Below are 19,135 nucleotides of genomic sequence, written 5' to 3' on the forward strand. Positions count from 1 at the left end.
GTTTGATTGGTGGATGGGTGGATGGGTGGGTGGGTGGATGGATGGATAGATAGATGGAGGGATTGGTGGATACGTAGATGGATATATGAATGAATGGAAGGGTGGGTGGAAGGATAAATAGATGGAAGTATGGGTGGATGAATGGGCAGGTGGATAGGTGGGTTGATGGATGGAGGAGTGGGTTGGTAGGAGGGTGAGCGGACACATAGGTAGATATGAAGCAACTGTGGCAAAATTTTAACTAGTGGATCTAAGTGAAGGATATATGTCCATCAGTTGTAGCATTTTGCAACTTTTCTGAAGGCTTGAAAGTCTTTGAAAGAAAAGGTTTGGAGAGAAAATGACTCTAGAGCATGCCTAAGGGTGGTATTTTGTTATGTATCATTTTGTTACTTGTGTATTAGTGTTTACCAAATGAAAACATTCTAAATATTTATATTGAGGTACATATATGTGAATATATATTATGCTTTTAAAAAACAATTGAAATAAAATTAAATAAAATTGAATAGGGAGCAACTTTCTCATCGTGAGATTTGGTCAGTGGACCACCTGAAATCCTCCCAAGCCCCACACTTTGGCCAGCGCTGACATAACGGATGCACACCCACGAGCTGGAGGTGAGTCAAGGGGTGGACCATCTACAGTTCTCACTTCACAGCAAATTCCCCAAGTGTGGGGACTGAGAAGGGTCACTGGCAGCTGTGTGCTGCCCCCCACCTCCCCCCGGCGGGGCTGTGACTCACCATGCCATTGGTGACGTCCAGGTCTAGAGCGCGTTGCTTCTGCAGCAGAGTCAGCACTGAGCCCAGGAAGTCGGCAGACATGGCCAGCTGGGACTTGGTGTTGTCACCCATGGGAGGCAGCTCTGGCATAGGCTTGGGAGACACAGCTGGCCACCCCAGTGGGTAGTCGATGAGCCCTCCTCCAGCTTCCCCAACCAGCGTCTGGGGGAGAAGAGAAGAAAGGGGTCATGCGGAGGGAGAAGATGGAAAGAAGGGAACTGAAGGCTGGAGTGAGGCCCTGAATCTGCCTCCAGGAAGACATTTTTGGTTAAACCCACTGAGTCTGAGTGACTCTTTGATGTATGGTCCCAACTCTCCTCCAGTTTATGATGCAATGGAACATTTTGCAGTTCCTGTTTCATGGTCACTTACAATTACAGCCACGGTATGACAGATCCTCTCCAAACTCAGCCCTGCAGTGATAAACTAGCATGTGTATGCATCTGCACAATGTGTATCTACCCTCCAAAGACCAGACTCCTCTCCACAGCCTATAAGGTGCTGGGTGATCCGCTCCATGAGACCTCTCCAGTCTCCAAGCCACTCTGCCTCTCACCTTCCCTCTGTACAGCTACCAGGGCCTTGTCAGTCTCCCCACAGCACCACCACCCCAACCATGGGGCCTTCCCACAGGATATTCCCTTCCCCACATTCTTCTCTTGTTAAGTTCCACTCATCTGGCAGCTCTCAGTCGAAATGTCACCTCCTCCAGGAAGCCCTCCTTGACCTCCCTGGGTGGATCACATATCCCCTGCTTTAAGCTCTGATGGCCTCGGATTCTTGATCACCATGCTCATGATTTAGAACTGTATATTTGTTTGAGTGATTTTTTTTATGGTCTGTCCTCTCCAAAACATTCTAATCTCCATCAGGGCAGATAATTTGTCTTGTTCATCACTGTACCTCCAGCACTCAGCCCAGAGGCTGGCATACAATGGGTGACCAATGAATCTCTCTTGAACGGATGTATGTTTATGAATATATTAGGTGTGCATGCACAGGGGCTGGAAATATATATGCATACACAGGTGCGCGGATGTGCACCTGCATCTCTGTATCTGCTGGAGCAAGTATGGAGGCGTCTGTGTTCATGAAGCCTAGGGAAAGTACATATGTGTGTGTGCCCCATACAAAATTAGGGGCCGGATGCAGGCCAGTGCTGGAGAAGCCAGCTCATACCAGCTCACAAGGTCAGATTTCACACATCTCTTCCCAACTCTGCATTCACTGACATCACGTTAGTAACTTGAAGCTGTCCATGGTGGGAGTTTTGATACCATGGAAACTGGCCAATGCTACAAATCAGGAGTTTTTTATAAAATCATGGAGAGCTGATGGTTAAATGCTTACTAGCATACCTCTGGCACATTTATTCCTCCAGCACACCCAGTCCCACAGCAGCAGCTCTTTTAGCACCTAGTAGTTTGATTACCTGGGTTCGGATCCCAGGTCCACATTTATTAGCTGTGTGACTTTGGGCAAGTGATTTAACCTCTCTGTGCCTCAGTTTCCTCAATAAGAAGTGCCTCCCTCATAGGGTTGCTGTGAGGATAGGCTGAGTTAATCGTCACAAAGCACGTAGAACGTGCCTGGCACACAGTAAGCATTTGGAATGCTGGCTATGATTATGTTTTCTAACACAGCTCTGAGAAGGCCTTCTTCTAATCAGAAAGGGTCCTATCAAGTGTTGCTTCCCAGGCATTCAGCAGAAGCCCTGGGAGGTCCTCGCTGATACTCCTGCCTTTGGGAGGAGGGCCACCACACCTTGCCCTGAACCCCAGACACTCACGTTGAGGTCCAGCTCCAGGAATTCCCCGGTCACAAGCGGGAGGCTGGAGAAGGTGTATTGGACGCTTCCCAATATCCCCAGAGGAATCAGAGCTGCGGGCAAAGGAGAGGGTCACGGGGAGGTCCCCTCACCATCCAGATGCCTTCCCTCTTTGTACACTGGGGCTGGGGGTGGACAAGTTAGGCCCAGGCTCCAGCTCCAGACACCATGAAAAGAGCAAAAGTTCTGGGTTTAAATCCCAGCTCTGCCTCTTCCTTGCTGTGTGAACCCAAGCAAGTCATTGCACTTCCTTGAAACTCAGTTGCCTCCTCTGTAAAATGGGTTTACTGTAACCTCTGGGACTATGTTGGCGGGGGTGGGGAGGATGCAATGATATCCTGGATGTTGATAAGCTTTGTAAACTCTGAAGTGCTGTGCACCAGGGAAGGAATTTAGGGTTCCACAATGCAGTGCTTAGTTGAATCTGTCATTTCCTTGACTGTGTAATGAACAGTTCCAGCTTCTGGGCTCTTCCCTCCTCATCTCTGGCCACAAAGGGAAGGAGATTTTCCTGTCTTGGAAAGCCATTCTCAGACTGCCTAAAGTCCCAGAGAAACGGGAGCACTATCAGAGAAGGCTGCCCTGTGTGGCTGTGGAGGCTGTGCACTGCACAACTCGAGGCACTGCTGTTCCACTGTAATCCATGTGAAAGGAGGTCCCTGGAACGGTGCACTGCACAAATGGCACAGCCATACAGGGCGGGCTTGCTTTCAGGAATGTTCACTCAGAAATCCAGGGGCCGAGATGGTGGTGGAGCCTGATTCTGAGGCCCTGGTCAGTCTCCACAGTGTGTCGCCTGCTAGTCACTCTCCAACCCCTCTGTGAACTGAGAGATTTGAGAGATGAGAAAAGTGGGAAGAGTCTCTCCAAGTTCACACAGCGGCCGGGGCAGAGCTGGGGCTCAAACCCAGCTTCCTGACTCCCAGGACAGAGCCATTACCTCCCAGACCCTGGCGGAAGCTCCTCTCTCTGGTACTCAGGGGGGTGTTTGGGAGCAAGAGTGAAAGCCAGGTGGCACCTCCCTTGTGGCATTAGCCACATGTCACTTCCAGGGCCTAACTAAGGGCAGGTCTGTGGCTCCCACCATGTTGAGCCCTCCTCCCAGAAAGGACCCGGTCCTTAGTGCCTTCCCCAGGGCTGCACCCAGAGCAGGCACTTGTAGATGTTGGCCAGTGAAGCAAAGCAGGAAGGACTTACAATCCACGAGGCCCAGCTGGTCGTTGACAAGACCCAGTACCACGTCCACGATGGGGCAGAGCTGCAGGGGAGAAACGGCACAAAGCCTTGGTGACGTTGCAGGGAGTCAGAGCAAGGGAGTCAGGGACGCAAGAGTAACGATAGCTAAAATTTACCGACTGCTTGCTCTGTGCCAGGCACTGTCCTCGCCACAGCCCTGTGGGGAAGGCTGTCTCTAATTCCCACTTACAGATGGGAAAATTGAGGTTCAGAAAGGTGACGCAACGTGTCACCCAGTTAGGAAGTGCCCAAGCCGGGATTCAAACCTGTAACTATGCAATTCTCAAGCTCCCTCTCCTTAACCCTTCACTAATCTGTCCCTTCATATTCCTCAGGGTCCTTCCCAGACCCTCCAAAAATATGCCCCAGGCCCTGGCTCTCTCTGTCCCTCTGGGTTACCTGCAGGCCACCAGGAATGGAGGCTGGACTATGGCCCCTTGGTCTAGGAGAAGCCTGTGCCCCTTGCTCCCATCCTGGGACAGCTTCTTACCAAGTCAGGGAGGACGCCGGCCAGGACTCGGTTCACTAAATTGTCCACGAGGTTGGGGAGAAGCCTAAGGAGACAGGAGCGGGAGGAGGTCAAGGCTCGCAGCCATGCAGGCCTCACCAAGGCTGTTCATCCTGCGGGTCACTAGTCCAGGCTCTGAACAGTGAGAACCTCGGAGTGCTGGAAAATTGTTCTGAAAGCTGGGAGGACAGAGTACATTCACCTTGGACTGACTAGACAGGCCACCCAGGCAAATTGTTGGACTTTTCATGAATTCATGCATTCACTCATTCGATAAACGAAGTTTCTGGAGCTTTACAATGGGTCAGAACCAGGCTGTAATGTTGCTGATTTTCAATTGCAAAAGTCAGTCCCACCTGCTGATCTGACCTTCACATGGGCCATTTGCTGAAACCTTATATTGTCCTCGCCAAGCGAAAACGAATGTGTTTATTTATGTAAGCACCTAACTCGGTATCTGGTACATAGTAGGTGCTCAATAAATGTTTATGGAGGGAAGGGAAGGAGAAATACTGGCCAGTAAAATGCGCTCATGTGGTCCACAAGAGAGGATGGATAGTTGGTGCCAAAACAATTGGGAGAGGTGATCCATTTTACAGACAAGGAGGCCGAGGTCCACAGAAGTAACCCACACAGCTCTTCTTTTTTTTTTTTTTTTTTTTGAGACAGAGTCTCAGTTTGTTGCCCAGGCTGGAGTGTAGTGGTAGAATCTCCGCTCACTGCAGCCTTGAACTCCTGGGCTCAAGAAATCCTCCTGCCTCAGCCTCCTGAGTATCTGGGACTACAGGTGCACACAACTGCACCCAGCTCTTAACTAACCCTCCCAAGCTGTTAGTTAAGGAGGAAAATCGATGATAGACAAGACATATAGATGGACAGACAGATTTTTGGTCTAAAAATTTGTTTCCAGGGGCTTGTAGTGATAAGGAGATGAAGGAAGCATGACCATCCTACACCAAAGTGTCCCTGACAGCTGAACCTCTTGAGAACTGCTTTCCGTCTCTCGCTTCCGAACACTGCCTGGGTCCCCCCTTCTGAGGTTGTGGCTGATGGTTCAGTGCTGCACCAATTCAGCAAAGCAAAGAATTTCTTGAGATAAAGCCCTAATTAGAATGTTTCTCCCAAAGCTAATTATGCATTTCTCCCTTTTAAGTGGATTCACCTTGAGGGGCTTATCCTGGTTCCACCTCTCCTTAGATGATAAGGGCCTTAAGAATATATATGTGTGTGTATGCATGCGTGCTTTCGTGTGTGTGTGTGTGTGTGTGTGTGTGTGTGTGTGTGTTGAGGGGATAGTTGGACTTTGCTTTATGTACATTCAGGGCACAAACTCTTCCTCTTCTGGGAAATTATCCAACAGGTTCATCAACCCTCCTGCAAAATGACATATATAAAAGGTTAATCATTGTGACCTTACTTGTCAGGGCACAAGATTAGGCAAATTATATCCATCAATAGAGGACCGGCCAAATAAGCAATGGAATATTACGCAGGCAATGGAATATTACGCAGCTGTAAAAAGTTAAACAAGGAAGCTCTCAATGTTTGGATGCAGAAAATTCTTCCAATAGGGAAAATGAAAAAAAGCCAAGTGTAAAACAGTGTTTATAGTATGTGCCCCTTTGCATAAAAGGAGGGGGGAGATGAGACTCTATGTTCATATTTGTTTCACGTGTACAAAGAAACTGGAAGGAGAATTGAGAGATGAATAACTGGTGAGCTTGGTGGGAGGGAGGCAGAGGGAGGCAGGATAGGAGGAAGCCCTGTACTCTGTGCCTTTTTGTCACTTTATGTTTGTGAACCATGTATTACCAAGTATATACTTCCTAGTGAAAATGTGAATTTAAAAATCTGTGAGGTTTCCATGGGTTTCCCTCACCCTCCTCTCCTTGCCTGGGCCCTGGGAACTGATTTTCTTTGCCTTCATTCTCTCTGAAGCAGAAGTAAAGCCTCCGAGAAGCCCACAGGAATCAGAAGGTTTGGGGTTCAAGTTGCACAATGAGTTTGAAGGGCTGGGGGGACTGGGCCAGAAGATGGATAATAATGGAGAGGAAGAAGCGGGGTCGGAGGCCTTCAAGAGAGAAGCCAAAGAAGAGGGCAGGGAGTGAAGAGAAAGAGACTCCACTCTGAGTGTGTCCTCATCCAGGACCACCACCTGTACTGCTGGCCAGTACACGGACACTTGACACCACTTTGCCAGAGGGTGGAGACTTGGACATTTTGTAAGGAGCATGTCATAGGAAAACTCTCATCCCCTCACCAGGGTTGAATTCGGCAGAACTAAGTGGGAAATGCTCCTGCAATCTGGGGCACCAATGCACACACAACCCCTGTTGGACATATGTTCATCAGCTCTCAAGATGTCCCAGTTGATGCACTGTTTTCCATTCCTTATCTCAATTCCCGAAGGAAAAAGGATTACCCCATTTCGCAGATGAAGAAACTGGAGCTCAGAGAGGGCAACAGAACTACCCAAAATCACACAGCAAGGAACAGTGGAACTGAGATATGAGTCTCGGGCATGCTCCTGACCATTCAGATCGAAGCCTTTTCAAAGCTGGAAAGAATGTGTGTCACAATGACATCTTTTCCAGGCTGGTCGAAGGCCCCATCCTGGGTTTGGTGGTGCAGCCCATGAATTCCCATCAGGCATGTACCAGGTCAGGAACAGAGGTGACAGTGCAGCTGGCTCAGCGTGAGTACTCACCACCCCACAGCATCATCATCCTGCCCACCTCAGTGCCTGTGGGTAAGTGAATGGCATGTTGTGTGCCAAAGACAGACCACTCCAGCAACCCCCAAGGCACTCCACTGCTCGCTGGCACTCACCCTCGCAGCAGCTTGACTTTGATGCCCCCTAGGAGGGTGTCACATCGCTCAATGACCAGCCGAGGATAACCCGTGCGTTCCATGGTCAACTGGACCTTGGCTGTGATGTTCACTTCCACTGCGATGTCCAGGAAGCCAATGAGACTGGAGGAGGCCAAGGGGCCAGGGAGACCATGAGTCAACCCCCAGCCACCAGGAGCCCTCCCTTGCCCAGGCCTGTCCTTGCTGCTCCTTCTGTCTGTTATGAAACTTGTTCATCTCTAAGGAACCCGAACCAGAAGTCTTCCCTGGTTCCTCAAGTCACATGTGAACAAGTTTATCTCCCCATCAGCCCATGAGCTTCAAAGCCTGGGAACGGGGCTCAGCACACACTCTGGTTTCCAAGGTGACCCCCAATCGCCTAGCTTGGTGAACACGACCTCATCCCACACAGATAAGTCCACACAGAAGCCCACCCTCTGAGGTCCTCGTGCATGGAAGGCCCTATTCCAGGAGGCGTTTTGCTTGTCTTTCCCCACTTACAGCCACGGTCACCTGGAAAAGGGGGTGACCTCATTATCGCATTGCCAGTGAAGACACTGAGGTGACATTGGGGAACTGGCCCAAGGTCACACAGCTTATGGGAGAGTCAGGACTTGAACCCAAGCTATCATCTGACTCCAGCCTCCCAGATTCACTTATTTATTTAGTTATTTTGAGATGGAGTTTCCCTCTTCTTGCCCAGGCTGGAGTGTAACGGCGAGGTCTCGGCTCACTGCAACCTTCACCTCCTGGGTTCAAGCAATTCTCCTGCTCTAGCCTTCCAAGTAGCTGCAACTACAGGGCACCTGCCACCACGCCCGTCCCATTTTTGTATTTTTAGTACAGACGGGGTTTCACCATGTTGGCCAGGCTGGTCTCGAACTCCTGACCTTAGGTGATCCGCCTGCCTCAGCTTCCCAAAGTGCTGGGATGACAGGCGTAAGCCACCACGCATGGCCCAGCCTCCCAGATCTTAACCACTGCGCTAGGCTGTTTTCACAGCTGACAGATGGCCTCTGGTCCAAGTCTGTGGGCATGCGCTGGCAAAAGTTTAGGTCTTCCTAGCCTCTGTGTTATGGATACAGAGGCTGGGCCATAGGGTGGTGGGGACCCCTCCAGGGCCAAGGGCACACACCTCTTCCCGTTGATGGCCACACAGGTGTACAAACTCAGGTAGACACCCACGCCGGGCAGGAGCCGCACAGACACTTGAGGGAGGGTCAGCTCCACGATACGCAGCCTGCTCGGGACACAGAGCGGTGGGAAGAACGCCACCCCAACTACCACCCGCTCACCCGAGCACCCTCCCCTACACCCCTTTTCTCTGCTCCCCAACTGTTCCTCCTGACTCTAAAGTCTAGACACCCGCAGTTCAAGGATAGAATGTGGAAAACAGAAAAATTAAGGCAAAAATGCCACGACCCGTAATCCCAATGCCCAGAGGCCCGCTGTGTGCATTCCATGTATTTCCTTTGAATCGTTTCTTCATGTCAAGATGCCATTCCCTCCCTCTGCTCATCCCTGCCCCTCTTGCCTGGTTCCCTCCGATACATGTAAGTTCCTCTTGCTTAATTCCCTCCTATACATTTTTCAGATTTCAACTTAAGGTCCTCTTCCTCCAGGAAGCCTCCCTTGACCTCCCTAGGTAGGTGAGCTGCCCTGTTATTGAGATTCTTATTTCTCCATGAACTTCTTGCCACTGTCGAAACTGTATGTTTATTTTTAGGGTTCTTATCAATGCCCACATACCCCATCAGCCTGCAAGCTCCATGGAGACAGAGAATGTGTCTTTTCTTGGCTTACCATTGGGTCACGTCCCCAGTGCCAACACAGTACCCTGCACATAGTAGGAGCTCTGAATAGTTGTTAAATTAAATATTGACTATGAGGAGCAGGCTGAGCATAACAGAACTTATGATATATATGTATAGTTTTAAAATCCTCTGGATCTTTTCCACTACACTGTATTACTATGACCATTCTATAGATGAGGAAACTGAGACTCAGAGAGATGATACCAATGGCCCAAAGTGACACACAAACATGAAAAGTTGAACTGGGTCAAACTTAGGACTGTTTCATGCCAAGACCCAAACCATGCAACTTGGGGCTCTTAAGACGTCCAGTCCTGAGGCCAAGCCCTGAAGCGTGTGGGGCTCTGAAGACCTTCCCTCCCACAACTCCAGCTTCAGGGAGTGATCATCCCCGTTTGGAGGTGCACGGGGGCTTTCTGGAGAGAACCTGTCCCCTCCTTACCCTGTGATGCCTTGCACGGTGCTGAGGATGCCACCCTCGCCGAGCACGCCCAGGACACCCCCTCCTCCAAGAAGTCCTCCGTCACCAAGGAGACCGCCTCCACCGAGCAGGCCACCTTGGCCTACCAGGATGCCATCGGCTGCCAGCATGCCTCCAGTGCCCAGCAAACCACCTGGGCCCAGCGCCCCAGTGGCGACTCCAGGTGGGATTTCTCCAGGCCGCAGCTCTCGCCGGTGAAGCCTGCCCACAGGTGCCGCCCGCTCAGCTGACCTGTATCGCCTGAGGCCCCTGTGGCTGCCATATGCATTCTCGGCACTGCGATAGCCGCTGTTTTGGAGGTCCCTGATGCTTTCGTCGGTCTCAGGGATCTCACCATATCGGTATTGGCCCCCCAGCTGAGCTGTGCTGTCTTTGGCCTCAATGTGACCATACGCGTAATAACCACCAAGCTGTTTGCCATTGGTATATACTGGGGGGGGTCCTCGGACAGGGAAGTCATTGTAGGGAATACCACCAACACCTCGGGGTAATTCAGTGCGTCTGTAGTCATTGTAATGGTGTTGGCCACCACCCAGAAGACCACCACCACTGCCACCCAGCAGCCCCCCACCACTGCCACCCAGCAACCCCCCACCACTGCCACCCAGCCGCCCTCCACCACTGCTGCCACTGCCACCCCCTCCACCCCCACCACCAAGCAGGCCCCCCAGGAGACCACCTCCCCCACCACCTCCACTTCCGCTTCCACCAAGCAGACCGCCCAGGAGAGGCCCACCACCATCACCACGAGCTTTACCCAAGGGCACCTCTCTCAGGGCTGAGTGGAGACTATTGCTTTGCTGCAGGGTGCCCGAAATAGCTGCAGAGAGACAAGGGCATCAGTCCAGGGTTCCTCCCTTCTTCCCACCTCCAGCCCCCAGGCAGCACCTCGCAGTGTTGCTCAGTTCCCTCGGCCTCACTTTTCCCATCAGGGAAGTGCAGAGGCTGAACAGGAGGACTTCTCCAGGCTGATCTAGCCCTAGCATCCTGGCCAGCTCATTTTCTGCTGGGTTTTGTGTGGTCTCACTTTAACTAGATTTGGACATCAGCCAGCCAGCCCTTCATGGATTTTCTTCATCGCCCTCCCTTCTAAGTGCTCTGCTCTTTACAGCTTTAAAAAATCAACTTCAGGCCAGGCGCAGCGGCTCATACCTGTAATCCCAGCACTTTGAGAGACCGAGGTGGGTGGATCATGAGGTCAGGAGTTTGAGACCAGCCTGGCCAAGATTGTGAAACCCCATCTCTACTAAAAATACAAAAATTAGCCAGGTGTGGTGGCGGGCACCTGTAATCCCAGCTACTCGGGAGGCTGAGGCAGGAGAATCACTTGAAGCGGGGAGGCAGAGTTGCAGTGAGCCGAGATCGCACCACTGCGCTCCAGCCTGGGCAACAAGAGTGAAACTCTGTATCTCAAAAAAAAAAAAAAAAAAAAAAAAACCAAAAAAAAAAAACACCCCAACTTTCTTATGTATTATCACAACTGATTCCTGGGAAATAGCCAAGGCCAGAAGTGTCCCCATCTGGTGGATTGAAATATTGAGGCCTGTGAGGTACTCAGAGATCACTTAGATAGGAAACAATCTCATTTTTTTATGCTCGTGATAGCCTGGGATGAATGTTGAGGGAGAAAGTATGAAAGTATGTCCTCACATACCAGATGACAAAAGCGAGCTCCTAAGAATTGGAAGCAGGAATAATCATAGCTCCCACTTTTGAGGGACTTCTAAGTCCCAGGAGCTGTCCTAAGTTTTCAAAAGGTCATTTCATTTCATTCTCATATCAGCTCTCTGAGATGGAGACCATAATTACACCTATTTTACAGATGAAGAAACTGAGGCTCAGGGAACTCAAGTTACGAACTTAAAGTCATACAGTCAGGATTTGAACCCCACAAAGACTGATCCAGGGCCCTTAATCACTGTTCTCTGTTGCCTCTAAAGAATAAGCATAAAGTCACCAGCATGGTGCTTGGCACATAGTAGGTGCTCAGGAAATGATAGCCAAAAGAAAAAGGGGAAACTAAGGCCCAGAGAGTAGAATTCACCCAGCCACCCGATGTGGACTCTGCCAGGAGGAGGAGGTCCCTGGATATTTCAGAGTTGGCAGAGCTGCCCTGCTTGCCCTGTGCCAACCCTCACCCCTTCGGGGCTGGACTCACCACTGCTCAGCACATCTTTGGTCACCCTGAGGACTGTGTTTGTCTCTTGGCGGGTGCCACACACAGCCGCCACAGACAGTGTGGCCACACACCACGCCGTCCACATGCTGGCACTGCTTCCCTGCGGAAGAGAAAGTGCAGATGCGGATGTGGCTAGGCGCCACCATCCTGGCTGGCAGGTGGCACTAGGCAGCCCTAGCCAAGAGTTATCTCAGGACCCTGGGACCCAGAGACAGGGGAAGCCAGCCAAAGTCACACAGTAAGGCATGGTCCAGAATTCCAGATACCACCTTTTGAGTTTTTCAGATGGAAATGAATCTTGTGACATAAAGCAGACCCATTAAACACACTGTTTCAGAGAATGGATGTCTAATTAATTCCCAAGGTGGGATTGACAAATTGAGCATCAGGTAGATGGGTAATGGGGATTCCCACAAAAACACCAAACTGGGAGCAGGTAGGCTCTGAGGAACTCTCTCCAGCATCTACCTATCTATTCGCTCACTCATCTATTCCTCTACTCATTCTTCCCCTTCTTATTTATTCTTTTATCCATTCATACATTCACCCTACTATCTTTCCATCCATCTATTATCCATCTGTCATACAAACACCCAGCAAGCCATATATCCATCCATCCAACCAACCATCCATCCAACCACCCATCCATCCATCCACCCATCCATTCACTCATCTACTCATTCTCCTCCCTCCATTTATTCATCTGTCCACCCATCCAACCATCCATCCATCTTCCCATATATCTATCATCCATCTGTCATCCAAACAGCTGGCAGGGCATATATCCTCCCATCCATCCATCCATCCATCCATCCATCCATCCATCCATCCAACCAACTATCCATCCATCCATCCATCCATCCATCCATCCATTCATCTTTCCATCAGTTTATCTACTCATCAACACATTCATCTAGCCACCCTTCCACCCATCCAGCTCACCGACAAACACTCTTCCCATCTCTTTGGAGGAGTCAGTTCTACACTGTGTGGTTAATATTAACGACTCTGAGTCAGAGATATCTGGGTCCTAATGCTTAGGAAAGAGACTTTACCTTTTTGAACCTCTGCTCCCAAATCACAAACAAGCTGTATCTCATACATAGTAGACACTCAATAAAAAGCAGCTATTGTTACTACTTTGGGACTATTATTTCAGACACCTAAGAAGTGGGTGAGGAATGTTATGAGATTGGTGAGGTAAAACATGCATTTTGGAATGAGCTGCATAGCCTCTGGGAAGCTTCCTTTTGCTCCTTTCATGCCCTCACCCACTTCTCTCACTCCATCAGCCCCAGCTACACACCCACAAGCCTCAGAGAATCAGCACAGGGCACGGCCTCTCATCTGAGCCAAAAAATTGTTGGTTTCAGCCACCTCTGTTTAGGCACCTTCTCCTTTTTTTTCTGTCTTCGTTTCTCTTGGACTTCACAGAGTCCCCAGATTCTTTCCCCACTCCTATCTGTTCCCAGAAGAATATTAGAGGCATTCATTTACACTAGAATATAAAGGACTACTATATGCAAGAATTTTTTTTTTCTGGCTTCCTCACCTCATCCCAACCTCATTTTCTAGAGAGCTGTGTTCAAAAAGGAATCACCCTTTTCAGTTAAAAAGATAGGCACCAATGGAAGGATTTGTGGCATCAGCAAGCAGCTGAGGAGTCTCCAGGAGGTAGCAAGGACCCTCGGTACCCAACATCCCTGGGAAAGACGAGTGCAGCTCTGCTCACGCATGTAATTGGCATGACCCAGGCCTTTCTGTTGATTCCCAAGAGACTCTCCTGACTAGGCCCATGCTACAGACAAGACACCTGAACTTGGAGAGGGGCCATCGTGGTGGATCTCCAGGCTGGGACTCTCTCCTTATTACCTTCCCAGGCCTCTGCCTCCCCTGCCGGACACTGAGTAGAGAAGGGGCACCTCCTTACCCCCAGGAGGTCCCTGCCGCTGAGTCTTGAGAGGTCCCGTTCCCCAGCCCCTCTGCTTTTGGCTGAGTCTGGTCACAGATCAGTCTTATATAGCAGCCTGAGCCTGAGCCCAGACCCCGGAGAGGGAAATACCATGTAATTACAAGAGACCGGAATTCAGATTTGCTCTGCAAATTGGGCATTGAGCCCCAAAACCACAAGGGTTTGTGGTTTGTGGCTAGTTCCAAGACCTGCACTCAGCCCCAGATGGTGTCACATGAGCTGGGTTTTATCAACCCTTGGGCTGAACACATTTCCGGAGACCCCAGCTAGGCCCCAAGCTTGGGGAACTGGAAGCACCCCCAGATGCATCTAGTTTCTAACTCTAAGGCAGGCACTAGCCATTCCAGATGATCTGGGTAGACAGGAGGTGCCCAGGCTGGACTCAGCATCAGGATGACCCAGGTCCAAACCCTGCTCAGCCCCCAACTCACCGTAGGACCTTGGACCAGCCACTTCCCTCCTCTGAGCCTCACATTCTTTCCATCTGGTAAGTGAGTTTAATACCAGCCTCACAGGGCTGATTTTAGGACTAAGGGAGACGAATATGAACCCAACTCCTCAAACTTGGGACTGGTGCACGAATATGCATTTTTTTTTTAATCAGAAAAACATTCCTCACTCATTTCTTAGGGGTCTGAAATAATAGTCCCAAAGTAATAACAATAGCTGCTGTTTATTGAGTGTTTACTACGTACGAGATACAACAAGGTTTTTCCCAACTATTTCCTCATGAAACGTTCACACCTACAGCAAAGTTGAAGGAATTGTACAGCGGACACACATGGTTGCCACGTTGTTCCCACCAACGATACCCACCATTTACATTCTTGTCGCATTTGCATCCATCTGTTAGTCCATCTTTTATTTTCTACGCATTTGAAAGTTGCAGACATCAGTACATTACCACTAAACACTTCCCCCTGCATGCCATTCGGATTCTTTCTTTATATCTTTAAATACAGTGAAATGCACAAAACTTAAATGTTCATTTGCTGAGTTTTGACCATTTTTTAGGGTCATGCAGCCCACACTCCTATCACAATATAGAACATTTCCACCACCCCAGAATGTTCTGTCTGCGTTTTCCCAGTTGCACCCTCCAAAACCTGCTGGGACACAGCCCAGACCACTTCACTTGGCATCCAAGGCCTTCCATACACACATCCCAGTCTTCTCTTCACACAGAGCTGCTCATTCCTTCCATCCCCTCCTCATCACCCCCTGGCTTCCCTGCCTCTGGGCCTTTGCACATGCAATCTCTGCTGTCTACAAAACCCTCTTCAGATTCTAAGGGTCAAAAGGTCAACAGCTGTAGGAAGCTTCCCCCAGCCCCTACACTTCCTCTGGCCCATCCAGAGACCCCTGGGGCCCGCAGTGAGGTGTTCTTTCTCCAGTGAACCAGCCATGTGCCCCACTCCTAGGCCAGCATAGGCATAGATGCCAGTGTAACAAATGAACAAGTGAATGAATGAATGAACTCATTTCTTGCTCTCCAATGGACTGAGTGCTCCCTGAGGCCTCCTTGCTTCCCACCCCACAGCCCCAACCCAGGCCCTACCTCCATGTTTAATCAATGCCACCTCCTCCCTGCGCCAACCCTGCCCGTCTACTAATTCTGAGAGGCAGGGAAACATTTCTCTCTCCACCAAGGCCTGCTTTCAAGTCAAACCGGGAATAAACGTGCTTCGCCCCCGACTCCCCAAGGAGATGCCTCCTCCTTCCTCCCTGGAGGCAGTGGGGGCTCTGAAGCCAGGCATCTTTGCTATAGGTCCTGCCAAGCTCGGCTGATGTCACCCCTCACTTCTTCTGTGCCACTGGGCCAACCCCGCCTTGGAACTCAGTTTCCCCATCTGCAGTGCGTGCATTGATGGAAACATTAAGAGCACAGGCTCTGGAGCTGGCTGCTGGGCTTGGCTTCTGCTGCCGGTTCTTGCTGTTTCCTTGGTTGTAAGATGGTGATTGGAACCAGCCTGACCTGCAAAGCTCCGGGAACAGGGTCTTGCACACAGCTGGGCTCAGTGAGTGGCATTTGCATCCTTACCATCCTGGGTCCCACATGGCAGCAAGTCTGGAGGGCCATGAGGGCATGAGGAAGTAGCTTCAGCCCAGACCACCTCATTACCTCCTGTGTGGGCTGGAGGGGTTCTTGGAATGGGAAATAGGGACTCCAAGAGTCACACACTCCTGCGTTCCCACACCCACCTGCCCTTTCAGCCTCAACAGTCACTCTCCCCGGCCTCCATTGGGCCACCTGCAAAAGGGGCATAATCACACTTTCCCAGGAGGGTTTTGAGAATTACATCAGAAATGCGTGGAATGTCCCTGGAGCCTTGGATTTCCGTAAACAGCAGCCCCCTTTAGTTTCCCTTGATGAAAGCAGACACTGAGTAGGGGTAAGTTTTGCCCGGCCTGCTAGGAGCATAAACTTGTGACAATGACTTTCCTTCTCTGTGCCTCAGTCTGCACCCCTGTAAAATGGGGAAACTAGAAAGGACATTTCAAAATGATGCTACTCATCTGAGTAACTCAGCTCCTGGGTCTTCCCTGTTTAAAGTCTTTGTGGTTCGCCATTGCCTGGCACTTAGTGTGATAAAAATGCTTGTGATACAAATATATTACCATTTTAAATGGAATACAATGCAAAGAGGGCAACTGTTCCTTTCCCCACTCGTAAGAGGGCAGAAGCAATGCACACTATAGACTGTAGAGTGCGGTGCACACATGAATGTGGTGCCAGTCACCCAAGGCTCTGTGCCATTCTCAGTCCTCAGGCCAACCTGTCCCCTGGGTCCTTCCTGGCCGCCTTGAGAGGATTAGGGCAGCCCTGGCGCCGGGGAGATCACTTGGGCTTAGCTTCCAAAAGGCACCTTTGTCTGGAGCTGGAAGGACATAGTGGGGGACGGCTGGAAGGACACCCAGATTCCCTGGGAAGTGACTCACCCCCAAGGTACACAGGGGTGAGAGAGTCACACTGGGCTGCTGAGATTAGAAAACAGATCCAGACCCACCACCAACCGTCCACTCAGCCCCTGCCCCCCTGCCAAGAACTCTCAGCCCTCCAGGGCTGCAAGGGGCTTCCTTCAGTCTTGCTTGATTCCTCACCGTAAGGGCGGAGTTCAGAGACTGGGGTCCAGAGGCAGGGGTGGGTACTAGGTTCAAACCTTGACCTTGTCATTACCTAGCTGTGGGGCCTTGCGCATATCACTTAACTTCTCTATGCCTCAGTTTCCTCAACTGTATAATGAAGGTGAAGACAGTTCCTAGAAAGCAGGGCTGATTGAAGAAGCTGATGACGTGACGTACCTAAAGCACTTAGAACAGCGTCTGGCACTTAGTAAGCGTGCAATAAATACAGCAAGAACTTTCTGGCATAGCAGTGAAAGCGCAGACTTTGAAATTCGAGTCAGAGGGGTCTGGTTCAAATCCTGCTTCTGCCACTTAGAAGCTGGCTGATTCCATTTCTCTGAGCTTCAGTTTCCTTGTATGTAGAACAGGGTGATAATACCCACCCATCCCGGGGGCTGTGAAGTTCAGTGCACTAAGGAATGTTAAGCATCCGACCTAGCGTCCAGCACACTGTAAGCGCTCATCAGAGGTCAACTGCTCTCACGTCTGCTCTCTGTAGCTGCAGGACTCACCATGATGAAGCAGACACTGTCCCTGACCTTGAGGAGCTCTTGGGCAGGTGGCAGAGTGAGACTGAGGCAGCGCCCAGTGTGGCCCATACAGTACCGGGCCCTGCCGCCACATGGGGAGGCACCGTCCTGTGTATGAAGAATGGCACGGGTTTGCCAGGTACGTTTGGAGGAGAGGGAATGTTCCAGGAAGAGGGAAGAGCCGTGCAAAGGCCTGGCTGCACCTTGTTACTTGTTTTTCAGGTGCCAGGCACTCTTCTCAGAACTTTACAAGGATTGTCTGGTTTCATCCCCAGATGACCCGTGAGTGAGTACTATAACAGTCCCACTTCGCAGATGAGGAGCCCGAGGCACAGAGACAGCTCTGCTCCCTCTGCATGCTCCAGGAGGAATCAGCTGAGGTCAGGTCACAGGCAGCCTTAAATGCCAAGCCTCGGAGCTTGGAGACTTTCCTGTTGGCACCAGGAATCCAGCCACTGCAGGGCTGTCAGTAACAGTGAGAGATGGTCAGAGAAGGTCAAGGATGGGCAGGATGGGAATGGGATGGAAGAGAGAAGGGTGGGAGTCAGGGAAGGGTGTTCCTTGTGAGAGATGAGGAGGGACAGCTGGAGCTGTGCATGGAGAGGAGATAGAATAATGCAACTGTAATAAGAGCTAACGGGAACTGGGGGCTTCTTATGGATGGGTCACCATCCTGAGTGCTGGTTTAATCCTCAAAGCCATAATAGAACATCCTCAAGTTACTGATGAAGAAACTGAGGCTCAAGGAGATGAAATGACTTGCCTGAAGCCACATGGCCAACCAGAAGCCAGGTTGGGATTTGAACATGGGCAGCTAACTCAAGCCATTGATTTAACCATGATGGGAATCAGTAGCACTGGAAGTGTCTGGAAATCAGACACAGGAAGATAAACCCGAGCATGTCACCCGGCACTGGCATGTAGCAGGCACCAATAAATGTAGGGTGGATGAATGAAAAGCAAGGAGGAGAAAAGGGAAAGAGGAAGGGAAGGAGGAAGGGAAGGAAGGAAGAAGGGAGGAAGATGGCTGGCTGGCTGGATGGATGGATGGATGGATGGACGGATGGATGGATGGATGGATGGACGGACGGATGGATGGCTAGCTGGTCAGCTGAATGAATGAGTGGTAGACAAACCTTCAGATGAGCTCCAAGTCTACCCTGCCTATCACCTAGCCTCAAATCCTCTGAGCCAGTGATCGAAACTTGGTTGGCACTACTTCACTCAGGCCATCCATAAGTGCCAACTTGGGGGCATTTTTCACCAAAGAGGCCCATCTTGAGCAGTGGGAAGAGTGTGTGGGTCGGGGCCAGCCAAGCCCTGCTCTGGCTTCAGTCTCCCCATCTGCAACAAGGGCGTTTGGCACAGCTCGTCTGATGTGCAGCCAGTAGGGACCCCCTACCCCGACAGACCACAAGGCAAGAATAAGTCTCACTCATCCTTGCTTCCTGGGGTGCTAGTGCCTCTTCTCCCTGGAAAGCTCCTATTCTTCCTTCAAAATTCAGCTCAGATGTCACTCCTGATAAGCATCCCAAAGTCAGAAACAGAGAAAAACACAGACTCAGAGAGAGAGAGAGAGAGAGAGAAAGGTAAAAGTATTTAGAAAGAGAGAGAGAGATGGAGGTGGGAGGGAAGGGACAGAGAGGAAGGCAGAACAGGACACAGAGGCTGTCCAGGCCAACAAGGTCAGTTAGGGACTCAAAGCTACAATGTCAAGGCCCTGAGTCCCCTCACCTCCCAGAAGCTCCTACCTGGAGCTAAGGAGGGCACTGGAGGCAAAGGCCAAGGCAAGTCCTGTGTGACTGGGGAATAAACCAGCCAGGAGA

At 50.6% G+C, this 19,135-nt stretch overlaps 1 protein-coding gene across 1 annotated transcript in view; it reads right to left on the reverse strand.

The window, feature by feature from the left end:
- LOC105496202 (BPI fold containing family B member 4) overlaps positions 1–13,692 on the reverse strand; it is a 31,985-nt gene extending 18,293 nt beyond the window's left edge. The window contains exons 1-10 of the mRNA XM_011766388.2: positions 13,612–13,692; positions 11,661–11,781; positions 10,260–10,322; positions 9,464–9,983; positions 8,343–8,447; positions 7,187–7,330; positions 4,340–4,403; positions 3,811–3,871; positions 2,575–2,666; positions 747–947 (exon numbers count right to left, since the gene is read on the reverse strand). Coding sequence (XP_011764690.2) covers positions 747–947; positions 2,575–2,666; positions 3,811–3,871; positions 4,340–4,403; positions 7,187–7,330; positions 8,343–8,447; positions 9,464–9,983; positions 10,260–10,322; positions 11,661–11,766 — 1,356 coding nt within the window. The 5' untranslated portion in view covers positions 11,767–11,781; positions 13,612–13,692. The remainder of the gene's footprint in view (positions 1–746; positions 948–2,574; positions 2,667–3,810; positions 3,872–4,339; positions 4,404–7,186; positions 7,331–8,342; positions 8,448–9,463; positions 9,984–10,259; positions 10,323–11,660; positions 11,782–13,611) is intronic.
- Positions 13,693–19,135: the final 5,443 nt, after the last annotated feature.

Source organism: Macaca nemestrina, chromosome 15, assembly GCF_043159975.1.
Source record: "Macaca nemestrina isolate mMacNem1 chromosome 15, mMacNem.hap1, whole genome shotgun sequence".
Classification (NCBI taxonomy): domain Eukaryota; kingdom Metazoa; phylum Chordata; class Mammalia; order Primates; family Cercopithecidae; genus Macaca; species Macaca nemestrina.